This window comes from Corvus moneduloides, chromosome 4, assembly GCF_009650955.1.
Source record: "Corvus moneduloides isolate bCorMon1 chromosome 4, bCorMon1.pri, whole genome shotgun sequence".
In the NCBI taxonomy this organism is placed as follows: domain Eukaryota; kingdom Metazoa; phylum Chordata; class Aves; order Passeriformes; family Corvidae; genus Corvus; species Corvus moneduloides.
The window spans coordinates 63,047,097-63,071,055 of NC_045479.1; the positions used below are offsets into that span (position 1 = coordinate 63,047,097).

Below are 23,959 nucleotides of genomic sequence, written 5' to 3' on the forward strand. Positions count from 1 at the left end.
AAACACACACAAATTTTTGGAGATATGCTGAATAATAGTTCACCTACAGTTAATTCGCTCTCGATTTATTAAGCTTTTTTACTGTCAAAATATATTCAGGATCCCCGAGGGCCTTAGTTTGCATTTCTTTGTTGTGCAGACAGTAGAATGTTGATCAGCTTTATGCCTGCATGTCAATATATTCTTCCATGAGTTCTGCCAATTACACTAACCCAGCACTGAGCTCCTCTTGCCACAGGCTGGCATCCAGCTCATACTCTTGAGTATCCCAGTTGAATTCTCTGAGTTCAGATCAATCACACCTAGTCTTACTACAAGTGAGGTTGGACAGTGATGTATGTAGTAGGGAATTGGAGTGTGAATTAGATTACCCCAAAGGGACATGCAATTCGGTGGGAAAGTATAGCTAACATCTTCCTGTGCTGTTCAGATGGATCACAAATCACAGAATAAATGGATGGGACTAAGAATATCTTTGTCTTTTTGTTCCATTGTAATGACAATGTTGACATTCACTGAATGCTTATCTTGAAGGTAAGATTTATATTACTGCATAAAGAAAGCCAGGTATGCTGCAGGTTTTAAGAGTAAGTGATGCTTAGTAGAAAAGATGGGCTACTTGACTGGCATGAATCACTCCATGGGCATTTGTCTTCCAGATGGGTGCACAAGACCTAAGTCAAGCTGCTGCTGGTGGAGCACTGTATGCTCCTGGAATGTACTTCTGCCCCTGATGTGTGGGATTATTCCAAATATTAGTGACTTTTCAGTGTGGTTTCTGACAGCCTTCTCAAGCCCTCACTCACATCAAGGGTTCAGCAGCTGAATCCTTACTGTGCCTAGCACACCATGTGGAGAAGACCTTTTTTGGCTCTTAGGACCTATCACTGCTCCTTCTACCTTTGTGTTTGCTGTGACTAGAGGAAACTTGCAAGAGGCTTTCCAACAGTAATATCCACTTTCCTCCAATATTCTGAACATAAGACTTCACTGTTTTTTAGGACCTGGAGAACCTGGGGACTTTAATGAGTCATTGAGCAGTATGTCAGTCTTGTGCTTTCTTTTCAATCCAAAATAGGATTCCAAAGTTTGCTATAGCAGAAATTAAAGATCAAGCATTCCCTTGCTGCAGCTTTCTTGATTGGATAAAGAAATGTCTGTATCTGTCACCTACTCTTTACTGTGTGACAACCCTTTCTCTCTTATTTTTAATGCATTTTGCTCTAATCACCCTCAAGCTGAGCTGAGCTACTTCTTACTAACTGTACTTACTGATTGCAACCTTAGGTGTTTTCCACTGCAGACTGTAGGAAATCATCCTTTAATGTGGGGCTAATCACTGATGGAGCATCCCAAATAGATGCTCTGTTCTTCATTAACAAGAAATCTTGGAGAGGCTCTGTGCTAGTGCAGAGTCAGTGCAGATTGTGGGGTCTGCATGGCCAAGTGCTCTCAAGGGTTTCCATTTACTGTAGAGTAAGAAATTGTACATTCTTCCTTTTGAGCTTTGATTTGATGGTCACTGACAGAAAACAATCAGTCCTGTTGATCAGTGCTTTTTCATATTTACCCATTTTCCACATTCCTTTAGCAACAGGGCTACAAACAGCTGAGATAACCCTGTAAAGATTTTGTCCTGGAGGGACAGAAGAAACACAACAATAATGCATGGAGACCAGAATCACAAAGATTAGAAGGTTCCGCTGTGTGAGATTGCAGGAACTGCATGTGGTTTCTGGTACAAAATTTGGTTGTGCAGTGGGAATCTCACAAGACATTACATGGCATCCCAGCCATTTCTGTTGGATTTTGTTATCTCTGGGATGCAAGACAACAGCAACTAAAAAATAATTTTTAAAAAGAATAAGGATATTTTGCATGTTTATATGGACTTAAAATAAGTGTCTATGGAAGCTGCATTACGTCCAAGCCCCAGAAAGGGAATGATTCCTTATTTGGTGGAAACAGACAACTGATCTATTAAGAACCTAGAAATCAAGGGCTGCAAAAAAGAGATACAGTGATTAAGTGACTAGATGAACACCAAGCTAAATGTGTGCAACACATTAGCAATAATGAAAAGTGAAATGGAAAAAAATAACGATGAAAACAAGAGAGAGATTTCTGTTTTGCAGAAGTCCACCGAACCCAGAACAACGTAATTGATTTTCGGGGTGCCCTGACTTGAGATGTTTGGAAATGTCATACTTCAGGGAGACAGGTTCATGTTACCTTGTTAAATTCCACAGTTATACAGCATTTACAGAGCCCAGATGCCTACATACTACCTGCTCCTTTGAGAAGCCTGAAGCATCTTAATGGTAATGAATTTATTCTGTGAGACATAGTTAGCAATAGCCAACTATCACATGCCACTCTACCGTTCAGAAGCCTGGACTCCAGACTTTTCCAAGGGGAATTAAAATAATGTCTCTTATGGCTCAAGAGAGGGATTTAATACCAGATTACAAGTCTCATAGGCACTCTGTCACTCTTTTGCACATATGATTTAGGACACATACAAAGGGGAAAATGTCAATTTTGAATGTTGTTGAATCCTCATACATGGGTTTTGACAGTAGTTTTAAATGCAGTACTTATGTCCTCCCTGATTTGAAACTTTAGTTCTGTTTCCTTCCAAATAAGAGACAGACTCTCTCTTTCTGCCTGCCTTTTTTGGCCCCTGGTTCTTGAACAGCCAACTCTCCCCTTCTGCTAGGAATAATTCTTGGTGTGGGTGGATGAAGGTTTCTGAACAACCTTCATAAGATTAGTGTGAGCTTTATTATTATGGGAAATTATTAAATACACAAACTGTGCTGGTTTGCAGAATGCCATGAACCTGACCACAGCACAGATTGCTTACTGGTGAGAGCATCACTGTGCTGGTCACTCGGCAAGCTGGAACAACCAAGCAAGGCCACACAGACTCTTATGCAACAATGCAGAAGCTCATAATTGACACTGTAGGAGCCTCCTGTCCATTGTGCCTGGTTTTATCTCCCGCTGTGTACAACTCAAACAAAAAGAGGGATGAAAGCCAGAGAAAAGCAACAAACAGGAAAAAAGACTGAAGAGTCAAAGCAGGACTGCAGAGCATGAAAGATATGGAATTCTGCTGTGCCTGGATTTCAGATGTCTGTCCTGCAAAAATATAAGAAAAATCTATAATAAAATGAGAAAAATAATGTAGTGTAAGGAGATATGAGGAAGCTGGAGATAGGGCTAAATGGTGCATGAGGGCTGAGAAAAATGAGTTGACAAGACAATGAAACGAGAGATGTCAGAGATGAGATGTATGGCTTTTGTGGAAGATGTGAAAAAAAGGATGTAACTCACAAAGCGACAAAATGACATAGATGTACATTGCCTATAAAAAAGCACATTTCACCCTCATTCTTCAAGAATTTCATGTTATTCTGTACCTTTGCAGCCCTCAGCCACAGGCTCTTTGTTTGACACTGGTTTCAATAAACATGTTGGCTGCTGGAGATACCATTCAAGGCAATAAGACTTCAGTTGATCATATCTCATGTCTAGCAAACACTACGACCATGCTTAACAATTCTCCTGAGAACAGTAAGAAACTTACCCCTTCCTTCTAAGATAGGAAGGGATAGAGATCTGCAAGCAGAGCTCTGCTGATCATTGTCCTCGACATGAGGCAAAAATAAAATATAAGTTAGCATGAGCCTTATCTAAATAGGCCTGTAAAATTGTTTCCAGCAATGTCTGAATCTTCAAAGGCTGTGGGGACTGTGCTCCGCATTGTGTGTGTTGTGTCCCTTGTCTCTGGTGACAGATTCAACTCAATATGACTGTCACTGACAGTGTGTGAGCCATGTTCTCAGCCTACTCTGAGACTGAGCCTTGCAGCTTTATTCTTAATATTGCCATCACCAACTAGTTTCAATGTTTTTCCCTGATGTTAGGATTGCTTAAGAAATGGAATCGTGATATGCTCAGACCTCTGCCAGTCTGGGAAAAAGTATCAAAGGCACTAATAATTCTCTTAACTTTTTTCATGGTTATTTTAATACGTCCTTGTCTCATGGAGCACAGACATAGATAGGTTTTTCAGAATTCACCGTTGGAGCTTGCTCTCTGCTCAGCTGTCAGAATGAAGTCAGTGTTTACATATATTAGATACATTTTATATATCTATATAAAATACACTATCAGTATGTAATTCCAGTGTAGTGATGAGGTTCTCCCTTACAGCAGTCTCCTATGAGGAGCTACCATATATCTTATCCATAAATTGCAGTAAAATCTTGCCACAGTTAATTGTGGTGTATGACCTGACATATGATTTCATGTGAAGCTGCACTTACGGCTGTGGGTCTCCAACACTGGTTGAGAATAGTTTAACAACTATGTGGGCAGAGGATGCATGTGAAGAATCAGTTTCCTGTAAACCTCTGGGTCCTTTGATGGGCATTTCCTTCCCATGTCTAGTGATAGATGAATCCAAGTTAAACTAAGATATATGCCTGGGCTTTCTGCAGAGTCTATGGGCTCAAATCAAAGTCTCAGTGCATGTGAAGGTGCCATGACTGAGTGTAACAAGACCATGAATGTTTTAAAACTGCTTTTAAGGGAATAATTTGTTGAACCTCAAGACTTAATGCAGTGTCTATCTAGGCTGGCAGAAAGGGATCCCCAAGTACAAGAGCAATATGCTGGGAAAACTGATGAACTCTGCATGACATCAACTCACTGCTCTTCCACCTTTCCAGTTCCCAGAAGAATTCTGCAGAAAATCAAAGTAGAAAGCTTCATCTGTCATGAAGTGCAATTAAAGACTATTTCAAATCTTGTAATCCTAAATTGGGTTGCTCCTTGGTGAATTTGTTTCCAAAAAAAACACAACATGCCTAGCATGCCATCCCCAGTCGGAAGGGAGACCAGAACTTATGATTGGAAATGGTGATGTGGTAATGAACTTCATTAAACTTTTTTCCCTCTTACATCAATATCTACAAATTCAGACAGTTTTGGCAGGACCAGTGGAAGATCATCATTCTTGGTTTTTTTCTATGAGTCTGTTCTGTGTCTGCTCACAAGTCTCACTGAAGTTCATAAAAGCCTGAAGATCGATCTGAAATTTTCATGAGGATGTCCTGATTTTGATGTCACTTTCTTCATCTTGTTTCATCATTGCTTTCTTGTTCAATTTCTCTTTGCTCCTATTATTGGCATATTGTACTCCTTCTGTACCTACCTTCTTCAGTTATGGATCTATTCTTTTCTCTTTTACAAGAGATAGCTCTATTCCAGTTCTTTATTTACATCTGTTTTCCTATAATCACAGCTTTTACTTTAATAAACTCTGCATCTGTAATGCCTAACACTTTTACATGTATTTAGACCTTAGAATCTTTTGAATTTGTGGCGGTAGACTCCCAGATTTTTTAACACATGTCCAGGTGGAATACAGCTGTTGGGACTCATCCCATCACTGTGGTTTTTCAATGCCCACTAACAGAGTAAACATACAGACTTTGGCTTCCCTACCTGGAGCTGTTTTTAATTTGAGATTTCATTTCTTCAATTATACAATTTTATAAACCCACTAATATAGCTTCAGTTCTATTAGTTTAAGGTAATTATTTTATTTCTGTAAAATAAATTTATATCAATAAAGCTTTATATCAATATGAATGAGTCTCTATCAGGTCTTTTGCTAGCTGTGCATAGATTGAACACAAAATGTTATTTGTGGAATATGTGGAATATTTACACTAACAGAGTAAACATACAGACTTTGGCTTCCCTACCTGGAGCTGTTTTTAATTTGAGATTTCATTTCTTCAATTATACAATTTTATAAACCCACTAATATAGCTTCAGTTCTATTAGTTTAAGGTAATTATTTTATTTCTGTAAAATAAATTTATATCAATAAAGCTTTGTATCAATATGAATGAGTCTCTATCAGGTCTTTTGCTAGCTGTGCATAGATTGAACACAAAATGTTATTTGTGGAATATGTTTGCTCATTACACCTAAGTGCTCTACAGGTAACATGTTTCGTTATATGATCTATTTTTTGCAACAACTTAGCTGGTTTTATTTTTCTTTTCTTGGTTTCGTGAGTTAGAATAGCAATGGAGCTATGTGCAGTATTTCTTTTTATAAGCATGATCTGCACCTTGTGTTATCTGCTTCAATGTTTCTCTGTAAAGCTTCAGTTAAATTAAAGAAGGCTGTTCATGGAGGAGGAAAAGGAAGCAAAACAATAATGGAGACAAGTAGGTCATGAGAAGGACTCTTAGCTGGAAAGTGTTCAGATAACATCCTACCACAAAAGCGTGGTTTGCTATCCCCAGTGCTGAAAGCCTACGATCAGAGAATCGTGTCTTTAATGATGATGGTAGCTAAAGCAAGAAGCACTGCCCTGATTTTTTCATGTTTTGCTGTAGAGATGCACCTGTGAAACAGAGAGATGGAGACACGCCACAAGCAGCTTGGTGTTCCCAGCCAAGAAGTGTGAATGAGCCTGCATTGTTAACAGCTGATGTAAGCTTAGGAAAGGAGATGTGGATACAGAACTCTGCTTCCTTTGCCCATCTTCCTATGTAATATACTTCTTTCAATGTGTTTTTTTCTATTTTTGTTTTGAAGCTGTTTCTTGAGCTTCTGCTGTACATCAGTCACAGGTCACTGAATATAAGAATCTTTCATGTTCCAAACCCATTTGTCAGGTTAAAATGTCTGTTAAGCAGGAGAATAAAAGAGAAGACTCAGTGACAACGATTCATGGTAGAACTGGTTCCAAAGAATGATGCTTTTAAAAGGGAGAAAAAAACCCAATTACAACTATCTGGCCAGAATAATAACATATTGTGGCCACTACAGTGAAAAAGCTTTAAACCAAGTTATTTTAGAAACTGTACTAGCAGTATTCATTAAAACAGAACTTTTCCTAATGCAACTGAAAAAATCCCCTCATATTCATGTTAAATACTTTCTATATTTTGGCTAAATACAGAGTGGATAGTCTAACTTCATTCCTTAGTACCAGTTTGTTTAAATGATGCACAGATTTTAGTGCTCATTTTCTACCTAATACAGGTTTTTACTTGAAATTAATCCTCTTCAAAGGTGTTCTTCTTTTATTTTTTTCTGTATTCTTAGCCATATGTCTCCAAATACGTGACTCCAGAGCTTATTAAAAGCACAACTTTTTCTCCATCTTTAATCACATTATAGCTACTAATGTACATCTTGCATATGGCTTCTCATTAAGAGCAACTGACAATGATAATGCTACAGTAAAGGAAAGAATAAAGACCAGAGAAGATATTCTTAACCTAAAGTCTGTCTGCAGCACAAAATCACCTATATTTCACACAAAAAATGCAGTGGGAGTATTTCTCAGTTATCAGTTGCCTGCCTGACTGCCCCACTGGCTTTCCTGACACAGCGACTACTTCTGCCACTGCTGCCAGTGCCAGGGGCTTGCACTTCATGATACAACTGAGGACTGACTGAATTTTGTAATTCCACAAAGTGGCCAAGTGAAGAGTCATTTGAAGCACAGCAAAATTCCTGAGTTATACACAGAAAGACAGTGCTCTTTCAGTAAGACATCAAATTTGATCAGATTGTTAAGACTGTGAAACAGAATATGTGTAAGAACCACAACATTTTTAGAATCTGCTCTTATCACTGTACAGCCCACAATTTTCATTGCCCGTCTTTAAAGTTAAATATAGATTTAACACGACTGCTCTAATTAGATACAAAACTAACTTTTTATGTTGATTCTTGGTAGTCTTGCCTATGTTCTTTCCTCCTCCTTTTTGTGTACTCATAATTCTACAAAGTATCAGCAAGCCCGGTTGTGTTTATACCTTGTCTTTATCACAACTGGACAGATTAAATGCCTCTGATTAGGTTATTTTTCCTACATAGAGTGTGTGTTTGCTTTTTTTTTTTAATCACGATCCCTACAGACAAGATTGAATAAGATCAATAAAGAAATTTAGCAAACACTACAAAGGCAACTTGCTTAAATTAATAAAATAATACAGATGAGGTCTTAGGTTTCATAGTTGTCTAATACGTCATATAGTTATCACTTTGCTTTCGTGATTAGAGACCCAAATGTTAATTATGCTATTATTATCTAAGAAACATCAAACTTTGGCTGAGATTTTTAAGTTGCTTAGATAAGAGTGAAAATAATAATGACAAGAATTTCTAATAAGGCAAAGTTATTATCAACAAGAAGTAATAAACTTATTTGCAAAGAAACTACACAGATCTGCTATATGTATCAACTAATTTCTTGAACTCCTCCAGAATGAGTTTATTTTTTAAGAGGTATTTGGCACTTTTTCTTTAAAACCTGATCAGAAGTGAAAAAAAAGCTTTCTCTTTGACCCCATCACTAGACATATCTGTAAATGTCGAAAAAACATGTAACAATGCATTTTACTCACCCTCATCCTTCCATTTCTTATTGCTGGTCCATCTTCTGCTAACCTCAACACATACAAATCCATTTTGTACTCCCTTCCTCCTCGAATACTAAAACCAAACCCTTTGGCTCCTTTCTCCAAATCAACGGTGAAATAATCAAAGTCCTGTACAGACAAATACAAAATGAAAGACAATTAACTGTATGAACATTGTGGTATGCATTCAAGGAAACTTTAAAATAAATCTCTTCAAATATGTATTGATCCACTTGATATAAGCAAAGCTCCATAGCAGGGTCTGTGTAGCTTCTGATCCATTGTCAGCCAAGAGTGCAAGATCCATGGGAGCAGGAGAAAATCAAGAGCAAGCTTGAGTTGTGCAGTTTAGAGAATTAAACTGGAGATGCTGAGAAACACCCAGTCCAAGTATCTCTCTAGATGCTAAGAAGCATCTTATAAGGTATGCACATGGGGACAGGGATTTGCTACTTAGATACTGAAATGCACCATATTTTCATGGGGTTCTCTGGATCCATTTAGGAATTTCAGTATTTTTCTTGATATAGTTTATGTGTCTGGTTGTGAAAATATGGACGTACAAACCACCTATACATGGTTCCAGCATATAGTGTCCAGAAGTTTACATTCTCTTATTTAATACTTTTTGACCTCTGTTTTTCCTGCCTGTATGTAAGGAGAAAGGAAGGTTTTTTTCAAAGTCTGAACTTTGAGCTAAATCCTCAACCTTCAAAACTGTCAGTAAATATCTGTCATCAGGAGGAGTCTTGTCCAAGGTACCATAACTCTTCATCTAACTCATCATCTCATCATCATTTGTCAGATCATGCTTGATGTCAAAGAAAGTAGTTGCATGGGCTAGTTTCTACTCATCCAGACTACTGCCAACAGAAATGTAATTTTATCAGTCAGGATTTTCAATCATTTATTTATTGATGCTGATTAGATAAAATCTTAATTTTCAAGAATGCTGTAGAAATGCACTCTGACCTCAGTATACCCGCCGTTTGATGACTATGTCCCAAGAATGAAAATATTCCTCTCCTGATGAAAAGGCTTTTTACGTTAGATTTTTTTATTTCAACTCTCCAGTACCTTAAAAATGGCATTTATTTAAAATTATGGTTACACAATTATAAATGTAATGTTAATTTACCGATCACAGTTATACATTAATCTTAATGGTTTGGAAGTAATTTCCTCTACAGAGAAATAGTAACTCAGAGTAAAACCCATTAATGTGTCTTTTCCTTCCATAATATCATCTTCCTTACCAATATCCAAGACCTGTCCCTACAGACCCTGACGCCTTCTGTGTGGGAGTGCTCTGAGTGTGCCTGTTTGTACCTGGGGCTGCCTGTACTCGGACAGAGGGTACTGCCTGGTGTCGGGTGAGTGCTGCCTGTAGTCCATCAGGGGTGGCTGCCTGTAGTCAAGCGGCGGTGGCTGCTGGTAATCCATCACCGGGGGATGCCGGTAGTCCAGCGGGGGCTGCCGGTAGTCCGTGGAGGACTGCCTGTAGTCTGTAAACGGGGGCTGCCGGATGTCAGGCTTCACATCCTGCCTGGCTTTTACTTCTGACCTATAACTGAGGAAGGCACAGTGGCTTAGTTTCAGAGAGTAGCAAACCATTAAGAATATGCATTGCATGCAATACTGAGGAGTGAAAATGAGCTGCCTGGCTGGAAAATTGCATGAAACAAATTTTCACAGAGAAGCAAAAGTCTCAAGGGTAAAGAGTTGAGCCGTCCAAAAACAGTGAGCACTTTTAAAACATGGGCATAAGCAATTTTCCCTCAGGTCATACTACGCAATTTTCCAGCTTGTATCAGCGAGATCAGAACTAAACTCAAAGGGACAGGAACAGAAAAAGCATCTTGATTCCCACTTACCTTGCCTATTTGGAAGATGAAACTGTGTGTGAAAACACCCGCTATACTCACTACAAAATAATTCACTGAGTTTATAAAGTGCTTTTTTCCAGAATTAATATTTCTATAGAATAAGTGGAATATAAGTGCAGTTTATATCCCCTTTCATTGACATGTGAGCTTATTAAGGTTAAATAAGGATAAATTCTTTGTCTTTGCTGTTATCTTTTAATGAAAGCTATTCTTTGATATAAAATCTGTTGATACAGTGTGTATTATTTTTATTATACACTCCCTATGATGCTATCTGGCTAAGAGCTATGGCAGTAAAGTCATGTCAGTAGTTATGCATAGAAATAACACAAGGTGAAAGGAAAAAAATTTGGTTATGAGGCATTAATAACAAGTAAAATATTATTTTAGCTGGTTACAGGAAGATGGAAACTAAAACTTGAAAGAAAATATGGCTTTCTGAGGTACAGTGACTAGTTATTTACTTTATGCAGATGGGAATTTCCCTTAGCACATGGAAATCAGCACATAATGGCATTTCACAGTTCAGGGTGAAGTAAAGAACATTTCTTATTGCAAACATCCATACCTCAGCCATCTGGTATACTAAAGAGGCACAAAGAAAGTCCTAAACTCTTTTAGCAAGGTAATTCTGTGATAGTGGTTTGGGTTAGATTTTAACAAAAATGTTCACATAGTGGATGTTCTTACACTATTCCCTAGGTGTCAAAGGAAAGACTTCTTTCTTGTACAGGAAATAGACATTTCAAACTTTGCTTTAATAATGGACTGGAAGTTTTTAGTCCAGCTAGTGAGCATGTCTGTACATGGACACATACAGATATAGAGACACATATATACTGTGAAAGGGATTTTGAAATTTACTTAATGATTACAAAAATTACACTCTGAAAAAAATGACAGCATTGTTTTTGATAATGTTGATTTACATATAAAAAAGTGATCTGAATCGAAATGTTTCAAAATGTCTGATGTGTTTCAAAACTTCATTATTTTATTAGTATAGTTACAGTGACGTTATGGCAAATCTTCCTATACAATAATTTTAATAATCTGAATGTCTAACCAGACACAAAAATATCAGAATTACTTCCCTTTGAGTTTTCTGAGACAATTAAAATAGACTGCTGCCACGTGTTCTTTTAAAACCTGTACATGGCATCTGTAATAAGTCCTGCATGCATACATGCAATCCTCTTACTTTCTTTACTCAGTATCATGATCCTGTAAAAACAGGCTTACTGTGATACTGAGCCTTATTAATACTGGAAGTAAAAAAAATAGTTAATATTCCTAAGAGTTTTAAAATCTTATTTTGGTAAAGAAACCATGTATGTGGCTATGCAAACAATCTGTAATCTAGTTTATAAAATTTAATGAAAAATAATACTATATGAACTAGCGGTAGTTGACCTTTTTCTGAAATAAGAGTCATCTTTAGGCAGGTTCCCAATTAATGGCCACAGCTGCGTATCAGGAGATGATGTTTTTATTCACAGATGGAGGCGCTGTAATTTTTGCTGAATATGTAAATAGTGACATGAGCAATTATAGATTACACTTTTCAGTAAAATTATTACAGAATTTCTTTCTGGAACTTTAATTAATATAATTTGCTGGTCCCATCTGAAAAATCTCAATTTAAAAGATATTTAATACTGACTTCCAACAGCACAGAATGAATTTTGTGAAAACTTTGTATTGAATTTTGTCAGTAACATATGTCTTCTAGGAGGTGATCACTTTTGGAAAAAGTACTCAGTGAATTATAAGGCAAAGTAATTTTCCTAATTACTCATTTAAAGAAAATAATTCTGAGTAAGCAAAAGTACTACATCTGTTAAGCAAGGAGAATTAGAGGGTATAGCATCTAAATCACAACTGAACTCAAGTATTTTCAGAAGAGAAAAGATACAATCCTGTAACCAGCATCATCTGGGGAAGAGGATCTTGATGATATGTGTTGGTCACTGAAGATTAGCATAAAGACAGTCAGTGTAATCAGCCTTGTTTAACATGCTAAAAAATAATCCAAAGACTAAATAGTGCTGATTGGAGGTCACAGAAAGTTGTATCATCTCACAGCCTGAGTGTGCTTTTTATATAAAGAGCTTTTAATACAGCTGGTCACAAAATTTCTGTCCCTCTACCATTTAATTTCCATTACAGATAAATTTGCTAATGTATATGCATAAATTGCACATGAGGAATTGGCTGGTAAGTGATACACCAGAGATAAAACCCACCATAAAAATATCTTCCTGACTCCAGACTAATATACAAGGCAAAAAAAAAGACCATTAAGAAAATGAAAAACCTGTTCTCGTGTCCCTGTGGCTGGAGGGGCTGTGGAGGTGGAGGCTGGGCCACGGGGCTGTGCTGGGCCACGGGGCTCTGCTGCGCCAGGGGACTCTGCTGGGCCATGGGGCTGTGCTGCTGGGCCATGGGGCTCTGCTTCTCCGAGCTGGGCGCTGAGGCTGGGCTGTTCAGCTCTGCATAATGGGGAGATGGAGATTAAAGACCTGTCACAGTGCAGCATTTAATAAAGGGCAAAGGTACACAATAATAATTTTTGGTCACACGCTACCTCTGCAAATTTATGCTTTGTTGCTTTTGCTCTCTCAGGTTATAATTAGATTTTAAGACATTTGAATGTAATGGTCTCCTTTTGATAGTCTGTGGGATCTGAAATCTTGGTCACTTCTATAATTCTGGTTGACACCGTCATTATTTAAAACACAACTGAATAAGGGAAATTGCTTCCATGTTCCACATATTCTTTTAAAACATAGAAATACTGATCATAGAATGACAGAATGAGAGAATCATAGAATAGTTTGGCCTGGAAAGAACACTTTAAGATCATCTAGTCCAACCCCCCCTGAAATGAACAGGGACATCTTCAAGAAGGCCAAGCTGCTCAGAGCCCTGTCCAACCTGGCCTTAAATTTTGACAGGAATGCCAGGATGGGGCATCTACCACCTCTCTAGGCAACCTGTTCCAGCATTTCATTACCCTCATCAGAAAAAAAAAAAATCTCTTTTTTATATCTGTCTGGATCTACTCTTCTTTAGTTCAAAGCTATAAGACCTCTTGTTCTATCACAACAAGCTCTGCAAAAAGTCTGCCCCCATATTTCTTATAAGCCCCCTTTAAGTACTGCAAGGCCACAATAAGATCTCCTTGGAGCCTTCTCTTCTCCAGGCTGAATAACACCAACTCTCTCAGCCTCTCCTCATATGAGAGATGATCCAGCCCTCTGATTATCTTAATGATCCTCTTTTGGACTGGTTCAAACAGAACCAGAGGACCCCACAGCTGGATTCAGAGCTCCAGGTAGGGTCTCATGAGAGCAGAGTAGAAGGGCAGAATCACCTCCCTCAACCTGATCATCCATCAAACAGTCACCCCCATCAAATGAATCTCTCTCCAATTTAGAGAGAAGGATATTGTGGGGTACCATGTTAAAGGCCTCACAGAAGTCTAGATAGGTGAGATCCACAGCTCCTCCCTTGCCCATTGTTGTCCATTGATGTAGTTACTCCACTGTAGAAGGCCACTAGGTTGGTCAGGCAGGACTTACCCTTGGTGAAGCTGTGCTGGCTTTCCTGAATCACCTCCCTGTCCTCCATGTGCCTTAGCACAGCTACTAGATATTTGAAATGCTTTCCACTTAGAAAAAAAAAAAAATTTTTGAGAGAATGAAAGCATTTTACTGCTTTCTCCACTGTTTGGGATGATAGACCTGTCACAAAAGTTAAAACACTGGTGTCCTTATGTTAGCTCCTGCTTTCTTTGAGCTCATCAAGAGTGTCCTGTCTTTTTAAATTTTTGGGGACCGTGAACAGTAAAACAGTAAACCCAATCTCAATAAATTCTAACTAACTATTTAAATCAATGTTTTATTTCAGTTTATTGTGTCAAATGACCAGGGTTTCACACAGGAACAGTGCGGAAAACCAGAATCCTTCTTTCCAAACAACACAAAATACAAAAAGACGGAGATTGGCATAGGAAATATGGTTTCATTGCTTTGTTACAAATAAAGGATGCCAATCTTCATTCAGCCTTCCTGCTGGACTTGGGGGAAGACACATTTGGCACTGAACTCATATAAAATATATTTCTTCCAACATACTGGCACAGTCCTGTTGTTCACCATTTACCTATTAGGAAGCATAAATAAGAGAGACTCTGCCCACAGGAGGACAAAGCACTGTAGAAGTTCCTGCATTATGAACAGCAAAGGCAAACACTATATTTTTTTTATTCCTGCTTGCAACAGAAGGAGGGAGGCCAGTGTGGCATGGTGCGAAACAACCTAAATAGACACACATATGGCTGAACATCCCTAACAGCAATAGCTACACGATACAGATCTTGCCTAGTTTTACACTTGAATCTAAATCTAGTTTTAATTTTTAATTGTTTTATTTTTAAGTTTTTAACATGTGAGTTTTTCCATATGGCTGCACATTCCTAATGGCTCTCTAATTATCTAATTTAGGCTCACAATTATTATAAAAATTTTGGCTACTTTATTAAAAATATTTTCAATTTAGAATTAATTGTCAAAAAAAGCTTGTATATTTGCACTTAAAACACTCCTCATGCAGGCACAAGCAATACTTGTCTGTCTAATAACTATGCTTAAGGCTGCAATTGCCCATTTTGCATCTGTAAGTCTCTTTTGTCTTGCAAGTTTTAGAGAGGAAGATTGGAAATGTTGTCCCTCATTTCTACATTACTCTCATAACTAGGGATGAACTGGTCAAATCATGAGCTGCTTCTAAAACTGCTTCACATTTTTATGGTATTTTTTACCTGAAAGTATATTACAGACGTATTAGATTTTTTCCCAATTTTTATAAGCTGGGAAGCTAATACCAGAAGGCAAATGAGGTGTCCAGTGTCACACAGTCACACAGGGAAGCTGTGCCTTGGGCACTGATCATTTCTCACCACTAGCACCTGAGAACATCTTGTAGCACTGTAACTCAGCTGCACCTCTGCTTTCCTTCTAGTTTAATGTATCCATCTCTAACACTGAACTATTAATGATGTTATTTAACCTGGATACCAGAGAGACTTAAACATACTTCATGGACTATATGAAGTATCATGCTTATTTTAGATGCTTGCAAAGCTGATCTCCAGTAATTACACAGATGCTAATTGATGTGAATTCTAAATGTGTGTGTTTGTGCTTTTCCATTCACTGAATTCATTTAACAGAGTAGATGAGTTCCTTCAGTTGAAGTCCATGACCAGTGTCAGACTATTTCCCTGTCCATTGCTGGATGCAGCGGCAGAAGGTGAAGGTCATCTAATTGGACCAAGGATAATTAAGTAATTCCATTACTTTCTGTGTGTCATTCCCAGCTCTACTGGTATTTGTTGCTGAGATATAAAGACATAGTCTCATTAATGTGGTACAATTCACGCACCAGTGCAGCACATTGTTAAACTAAAAAAAGCCCTGAAATCAAACCCAAACCCCATGGAACCAACATCAAAAGATCTTCACTGATTAGATGTGGAGTAATGACCAGAATAATGAGTCTATCCCCTTATCCTCACCCTACAAATGAGATAATTCAGGGTTCAGTTCTTCCTGCCTTGTGCATTTACAGTGATGTATCACTATATGATAGTGATGGAGAAAACTGCCTAATCTGAACTCTTCTTTCACATCACTTTTTGTCACACGTAGCTGGTAGCTGAACATGCCTGGTGACAGCCATTGCAGTCTTTTGTGAATCACTTTGTCAAACTTTGGCTTGGCTTATAGCAAGATATAAGGGAACGGACTCAAAACTTGGCTCTCTTGTAGAGTGCTTTTCCATGCAGAAGACAATTCTTACAAAAGACATTAACATCCTCTTTCTCTCTCTCTTTCAGGTTTCTCCAGGTTTGCTTTAAATATCCTTTTCATAACTTGAAACCTTTTCAAGAATTCAGACCCTATCCAAGCTAGTTCTGAGCTCGTAATTCTGGTGTGCTGCGCGTTACAGCTGAGGAAGGAGAACAAAAGATGCTCTTTCAAGTGGTGACATAATTTAAGCTAATTGGAGGCTACTTAAAATTTTCTTCCTGTTTTTAAGGGCCATTAACTTACCCTCCTGAGGAATGATGCGAAGAGTTACACTGAGACCTGCATCTTTAATTAGCTTCACAATATCTGCATGAGGCATGTTAATAATAGACTGGCCATTCACAGCTAAGATCCGGTCTCCAACTTTAAGTTTTGCACAGCGATCCGCAGGACTTCCATCAATTATCCGCCCTATTTTATGGGGTACAGCTAGACAAGAAACAATAGACATAGTAAACATATGCTGAAACAAGTGGTGATGTTCACAAGTGAAAGAAAATGAGTTCATTTTGGAAGAAAGTTCTATATGAATTAAAAACAGCTTGTGTAAAAGCATATAAGAATATAAATTCTTATGCAATATCATTTGCATTAACACAGTACTGTGTTTTCTCACTAGAAATTCAGAATCCAGATGCATATCTACACATGGCATATACATATGAAGTCCAAAATAAGTTTATAATTCAGCTGTTTTTCAAACCTGGCAGGAAACCACCTAATAAGAAGATCAGGAAAACAATAAGGCATTAAAACAGGGAAAGGGGATAAATTTGCACAATAAGTAGCAGTCATAAATTGTCTCCCACCTCCTGGTTTACAGAACTTCTTGATTTGTATGTTGCAATAGAGGCACTAAAAACATTATTTATTTTATATACAAAAAAATGTTACTGAAAATGCCCAGGGTACATGAAATTTTTCTCCTCCACTCAAATGTGTTTATTGATAAGTAGAAATAATACTGAGGATTTATTGAGATGTGCAGCTCTCTAATTAGATATGAATAATAAATGAATAGAAGTGAATTGACAGTTAACTATGAGTACATAGACATGTACTACATCAAAACATCTCAGCCCCCTTCTCAAAACATTACAGAACAAACCTTCTCCTCTTGTTCTTCACCTTTCTGTTTACTCCATCCATGCTCTTGTTCTGTCTTTTCCCTCATCTTTGACTGAATTTTCTAAATATTATTCTTGATGTTTTTGCCCAGTGTTTCTACTCTATTATCCTCTGGTTTTTAACTAAATGCATATGCTATAGCTGACTGTTTTCTCTAGGCTCCCTAAAGAGCACGCTGCTTTCCTTTCTCCCAACTACTCATAAATATGCTTATCACAATTAAATTTGACTATATAGTCTATTAATATCCTAATGGTGTTAGAGTATTCCTCTGCAGTCCCACACTTCAGTCTTGGAAAACTTAGCACAAAGCAGCTCAGCCCCACTATCCACCTTTAAACTGGTGTTTAAAAACAATGTGTTTCTTTTTTCAAAAATAATATGACCTTAACATTTTATTATCTACAAAGAGCTTGGAAACATGAAAGATTGTTCAAACACTTTTTGGGAAATATGTAGGCCATCAATGCTTATAGAAACCAAAGCTCTAACAGGAGATGTGTTCAGAATACATTGCTGCAGAACAAATTTCTCAGCAGCCTGATTAACATTTACTGAAGGTTTTGGTGACTAACACAGACTGCACATCTGATATAAAGTCACAACACACATACCTTGAAGTGACTTTTGTTTCTATTGTGGATGTTGTTTACAGTGTTAAAAATTAATTTTCTGAAAACTGAAAATATAAGTGAGTACTCTGAAGTGCAAGGCATAATCAAACTGCATGCTTCTTTACCACTACAGTTCACACAAGAATATAAATTAAAACATGGCTTTAGTAATATAGACACAACTAGTGTACTTCAGAAATGTCTCATTGCTTAGGAAATAAGCACCTAATTTATGTCACAATGTCTAAACATTTCTATGTTTTAAAATATACTAAATATGTATAGCCACACTTTCTACAAAAATTGTGTTTATTTTGCCCTTATTGCAGATGTGTAACTGCCATATATACATATCTGTGAGCAAACAAATAAAAGAGTAACTTGACTCTTAAACAGTTTATGTTCACACAGAGCCTTTTCCATCAAATCAGTCTTAAAGCATCACCAGGAATCATTTAAACTAATACGAAAACGTGCCTGTTTCTGGCATATGTAATAAAAGATCTGTCTGAAATTGTCATGTCTTTACTATATATTAGTGGAGATCTGAAAATGAGACTGTCTTATGTAAAAATCAAGAAATTTGGTAGTAAGAAAGAAGGGGAAATATGGCAGAGATGCCACAGCTAAAATTTCCATGCTTGCCATTTCTAACCCTAAAGATGTTTTTGCTAGCCTAAATATTTAAGTATAGACATTGTTTCAATAGTAAGGGGTGTGGGAGGGTGGGTGGGGGGGGGTGTGGGAGGGTGGGTGGGGGGGGGTGTGGGAAGTCCTATTAATTTGCCAGAAAAGATTTTTGGTTGGACTTCTTGTACCTGACAAGTGAATAGAGCAGATGTCTGCATGTTTGAGATGTCTGCTGAAATCAAAGCTGGAGGTGGGAGAGCCACGAGAGTCTAATTTGGATCCAAATCCTGAGAAAAGTGAAAGGAGGGGGAAAGAGGAGGATCCTGGTGTTCTTCTTCCCTTTAAGTGCAATGGCCTTCACCTTCCTGATAAAGGTATCTATTCTAATTGTTTGGGTATCCCTGAACTCCCTTCATTCTGTTGTGTTATGAAAGGATCAATCATCAGATGGTAGGTGACCATCACAACAAAGCTTGTGTCTGTCAAGGTACCTTTTCTACTCCACTTTGGTATTTGAGGATTTAACGCTCCTCTTCTCAGGCTGTATTGGTGCCATGTGTTACCACTTGATCTTGCTGCAAAGCAGGGTGTGGGAAGATTTTGCAGAAGGAATCTGAATCTCTGTTGGATTCAAGGTTACACTGTTACGCTCTATAGGGTTTTATGGGCAAATCTAGTGACTTACTAATGGAGCTCATGGCCACTCAGCAGAAACCAGTTTATGCACATTTCTGGATAATATGAGGAGAGGATTATCTCCTGGCTCCTTCCCTCCCAGTAATATCATCCTGAGGAGTTTCTGTTCTTTGCTTCTCTTCCCAGTGGAACTCTGCCTGAGAGCCCTCCTAAGCCACAATATCCTGGCTGCCATGGTCCCAACTGCTTTCTTGGGAAGGGAGGATTTATTTAAGGCTTTATTTACAAGCATGAGTGCTTCTAAGGGATGCAGATTATCTGATGTGCAGGTTGTTCATAAAAAAACAACCATGTTAAAATATGTTAGAAAACTTTCAATTTTTAGAGAGAGCCTTTGGTGGTGAAATATTTACTTTGAAGGGATAAGAAGGAGCTACTCTCATAGGGGATTAATTACGTAAAAGCTCAGGAACAAAGGTAGAAATGAACTGTGCATTTCCATAATGGAGAATTTTTTATCATTCAGAATGGTCACATCTAAAACAAGTGTGGAAGAGCTGTAAATTGTCAGTAGGGAGTGGGTTGACTGAAGTGGCAGACAAGATCTCATGAAAAGAAATGCAGGATGATGCCTGTAAGGAAAAAATAACCCTGCGTAAGATTAAGCAGAGCTGAGCCCTAAATTAATTATTATCACTCAAGAGACCTTGAAATGCGCACCTACTTCTCTAAAAACAAACTCATTGAAACAGTCAATATGACACTAAGAGTTAGAAAAAAAAATAGCAAATGAAACAAACTATTGCTAGTTACTGCTGTGCACCTGAATTCTGAGTATTGCTGATAGTTTCAGTATCCTCATCTCAAAAATCATAGCAATGAACTCACAAAGATTCAGAGAAGGGAAGCATGGAAGTCAGAAGCAGAAAATAGCCTCTGCTCAATGGAGTTGTCGAAGAACTCACTGTCTACAGCTTGGGAAAGAGAGGCTGGGGCAACCTTCTGGAGAGGTAGAAGAATAAAAGCATTCAAAAAGGTATTAGACCAATTTACAGGAGTAGACCCATTGCTGATTAAATCAGAAAGTCTTGGCTGTGAAAGCTGAGGTGACTCCTGGGAAAAGTCCTGTCTACTGTAGGTGCTGTCCTCTCTGTCACTGGTCATGGCCAAGGGACAGCATGGAGCTGTGTGGCTACTTGCTCTCTCCCAGCATGGCAGGTCTCTTCTTGGGAAGAAACCTCCCCTGTCTGGAATTTCAGTAGGGTTTTGTTAACATATAGTGGTTTTTTTCCTTAAATTGCATCTTTGCTGTTTTATTTTTATCTAAGCAGAGCATTTAATAATGTAACCTTTTAAAGGAAGTCCCAGATCACCTGACTGGTGGTAAATGTTTCTATCACCCTTAAAAATTTTTACTAATCTATTCATTCTTCTTTTAAGAATTCGCCACGAGCTGTTCTCCAAACACATGTACATATTGAAGAGTGGCAGCATGTGCCTGGATGAGACTTTGCAGAGAATTTGATCCACTTATTTCAAAACGCTGAGTTACCTGAGCAGCATTTAATATTAGCAGGCTATATGGAAGACTTGGGTTAGTGGCTTTTTTTCCCAAGAAACCCATTGTTCTTGCTAGAAGTGAGCATAGAAAACAAGCTGCCCCTTTGCAGAACAATTCATTTCTTGGTTCTCTCAGACTACACGATGAATGAGACTGCAAGGGAAAAAAATATTGTAAACAGGGATTAATACATATTTTTTAACTGTTGAAAATATGGGAAATTAGTAAGTATGAATTTATATTTATACAAACCACACAGCCCTTCAAAATAGACATATAGGGTCTTTTTCTCCAATACTATCAAGTCATGCAAAATGTGATACTCAGGAGTGATATAGTTGGATGTCTACCTTACGATAAAATAAATCCTTCTAAGGCAGAAGGCATAATCCTAGACTCAAAATAATCTAGCAGAGAGCAGCAATGCTGCAGAAACCTTACCTAACAGAAGATCTTACAATGGGATGCAACTTTTCTGTGGTGTATTTTTCAAAATCTCACGACTTGGGGAAGATGTGAATCCTGAGAGCACCAAAGCTTCTATGCTATTCGAAGTCATTAATCTCTCCTCCTAAATCTTGCTCAAATATTTACAGCCTTACAGCACAAACTGACCCAGAATTGGCATGTAGCAGCTGATGCTTTCCCAGAAGGTAGTTAATTGTGCAATGATCAGCTCTTAGCTCATTAAAGAGAAATTAAATTGAAAAATTAAAAGAAAAAATGATTTAAAAGAAATCTTTGCATTTAGAAAGTGGATAAGGTCTGCTTTCAGAAACTTACTGATAACTACAAATTTACATTTTCCTCTATATCAGTATTTTTAATTGATAAAAATCACCCACTTTTGCTCCCCATGATTCAAATTAATATCCTTACCACACCCTCATGTCACAGAACAGAGAAGAAATTTTATGTCATTACACCTGAGTGTCCATATGCTTGGGTCAGCTGTACACAAACCCAGAGCAGTTGCTGAATAGAGATACTCCTTCTAACACCACATATCACAGAAACACAGAAAGGCTGGTGTTTGAAGGGACCTCTGGAGGTCACATAGTTCAACCTCCTGGTAAAGCAGGCTCATCCAGAGCAAATTGTACATGATTGAGTCAGGTGGGTTTTGAGTATCTCTAGAGAAGGACACTTCACCACCTTTCAGGGGGCCTGGTCCAGTGCACAGTCACCTTCAAAGGAAAGAAGCTTTTCAGAATGAACTTTTTGTGTTTTAGTTTGTACCAAATGCCCATTTCTGGCTCTACTCTCTTGACACTCACTCTTAAGATATTTTTATGCAATGGTAAGAGCTCCTCTCAGCCACCTCTTCTCCAGGCAGAACAGGCCCATCTCCCTCAACCTTTCCTCTCAAACAGATGTTCCTGTTCCCTAACCATCCTCTTAGTGCTTCACTGGGCCCTCCCCAGTAGTTTCAGGTCTTTCTTCTATGGAGGAGCCAAGAACTGGGCACAGCACTCCAGATGTGGCCTCACTAGGGCTGAGTAGAGGGACAGGACCACCTCCCTCGACCTGCTAGCAATGCTCTTCCTAATGCTCCCCAGGACACCACTGTCCTTCTTGGCAACAAGGACACTGTGCCAGCTCATGGACAGCTTGTTGTCTAGCAGGACCCCCAGGTCCTTCTCCACAGAGCTGCTTGTGGAAACAGGTCAGCCCCTAACGCACTGTATGTGGGTTCGTGAAGGGTAGCTGCGTTTCCCTGAAACGTCCCTGGCAATGGGATCGTTCCAGTGGGTGCAGTACAGCGCTCCAGCAAGCTTGCTCCTCTCACCCGCGTGGCCGTGGGCACGGACTCTCACCACACACTCAAGCCGGATTGCTCAGCGTTACCAGAAGCAAAGAGTCAGGAGGGCTCTCCCGCAAGGCATTCCACAGAGGATGGTTTACTGCACCCCGCCCCAAGGGGAATCCAGAGACCAAAGAGAGCGGACCATCCAGGCTCAGGGGTTTATGTACAGGAGCGGGGCGAGCATCAGGACCAATGATCTGAGGGCACGGGGGCGGTACAAAGGTGGGACTAGGGTAAGGGAGCCAATGGGGAAGGTCTGGAGGCATCCAGGGTACCAGCCATTCAGACAAACCAAGTCTGCAGAGCACCACAAAGACTGGCAGGAGAGGCTTCTCTTTTCTCACCATGAGGTCAGGACATGTTCTTAAACCTCAGAACCGGTCCACCAGCAGACCCCTGCTATTTCAGGGCTCCTTGGCCCCTCAGCCATCACAATCGCTGGCTCAGCGGCTACAACAAGCCCCAGCCTGTGCTGGTGCTTGGGGTTCTTCCTCCCTCGCTGCAGGACTTTGCACCTGCCTGTTCAAACTTCATTAAGTCCCTCTCCCCCCAACTCTCCAAACTGCCCAGGTCTGGCCAGCAGAGCTTTCAGGTGTATCAGCCTCTCCTCCCAGTTTTGTATCAGCAAACTTGCTGAGGGCACACTCTGTCCTTTCACCCAGACCACTGATGAATAAGTTAAACAAGACTGATACATCTATCAGTCTCTTACTTTTTGGATATGAAAATAATTTCTCCCCATTTGAAAGACCCACAAACTAAAAAGAGTGGATTCTAAGAAAATATTGCCACAAATAAGGCTTTTCTGATTTACATCAGTATTTTTTTTACATCCATTCAGTACTTCTAGACTTAACTGTTGAGACTATGTTTTTTAGACAGCAACTTTTCAGTTTTCCCCCTGAATATAGTAATTAAATGTCAAAAAGTATCAGTTAAGGGGGAAAAAAAAATCAAACCTCTGCTTTATCTATTAAAAACCTCTGGCAGATAAATTTTTGCAATATTTTCTAATGTTAACAGATATAGACAGTAAACCAAGCAAATGAGCCTTCCTAAGCCAGCTGTCCTTCAATGTTATACAGTGATCAAATGAATATTTATTATATTTTCAATTCTCTAAACATGCAAAAGTTTTCATTCAACCGCAGGCTCCAGCATAACAGATTTTAACTGGAAGAATATATTAAAGATAAACATCTGTAATTTCATTGCTATGGAAAAATCTAAAATTTGGAAAACTTGAGTATGGTGGACTTTCCATCAGGGCTAAAAAATATTTTCCTGATATTGACAGGGTATTTTATGTGACTCTTATTTGGAAAATAGAAATCTGTGGCATGCTGCATACTTGTA

At 38.6% G+C, this 23,959-nt stretch overlaps 1 protein-coding gene across 11 annotated transcripts in view; it reads right to left on the reverse strand.

Annotated features, from left to right (window-relative positions):
- Positions 1-23,959, reverse strand: part of MAGI2 (membrane associated guanylate kinase, WW and PDZ domain containing 2) — a 726,260-nt gene that overhangs the window by 33,728 nt on the left and 668,573 nt on the right. For all 11 annotated transcript variants that reach the window (XM_032106792.1, XM_032106787.1, XM_032106785.1 and 8 more), the window contains 4 exons: positions 16,471-16,656; positions 12,669-12,843; positions 9,795-10,035; positions 8,451-8,594 (listed from right to left, as the gene is read on the reverse strand). In XM_032106792.1, coding sequence (XP_031962683.1) covers positions 8,451-8,594; positions 9,795-10,035; positions 12,669-12,843; positions 16,471-16,656 — 746 coding nt within the window. The remainder of the gene's footprint in view (positions 1-8,450; positions 8,595-9,794; positions 10,036-12,668; positions 12,844-16,470; positions 16,657-23,959) is intronic.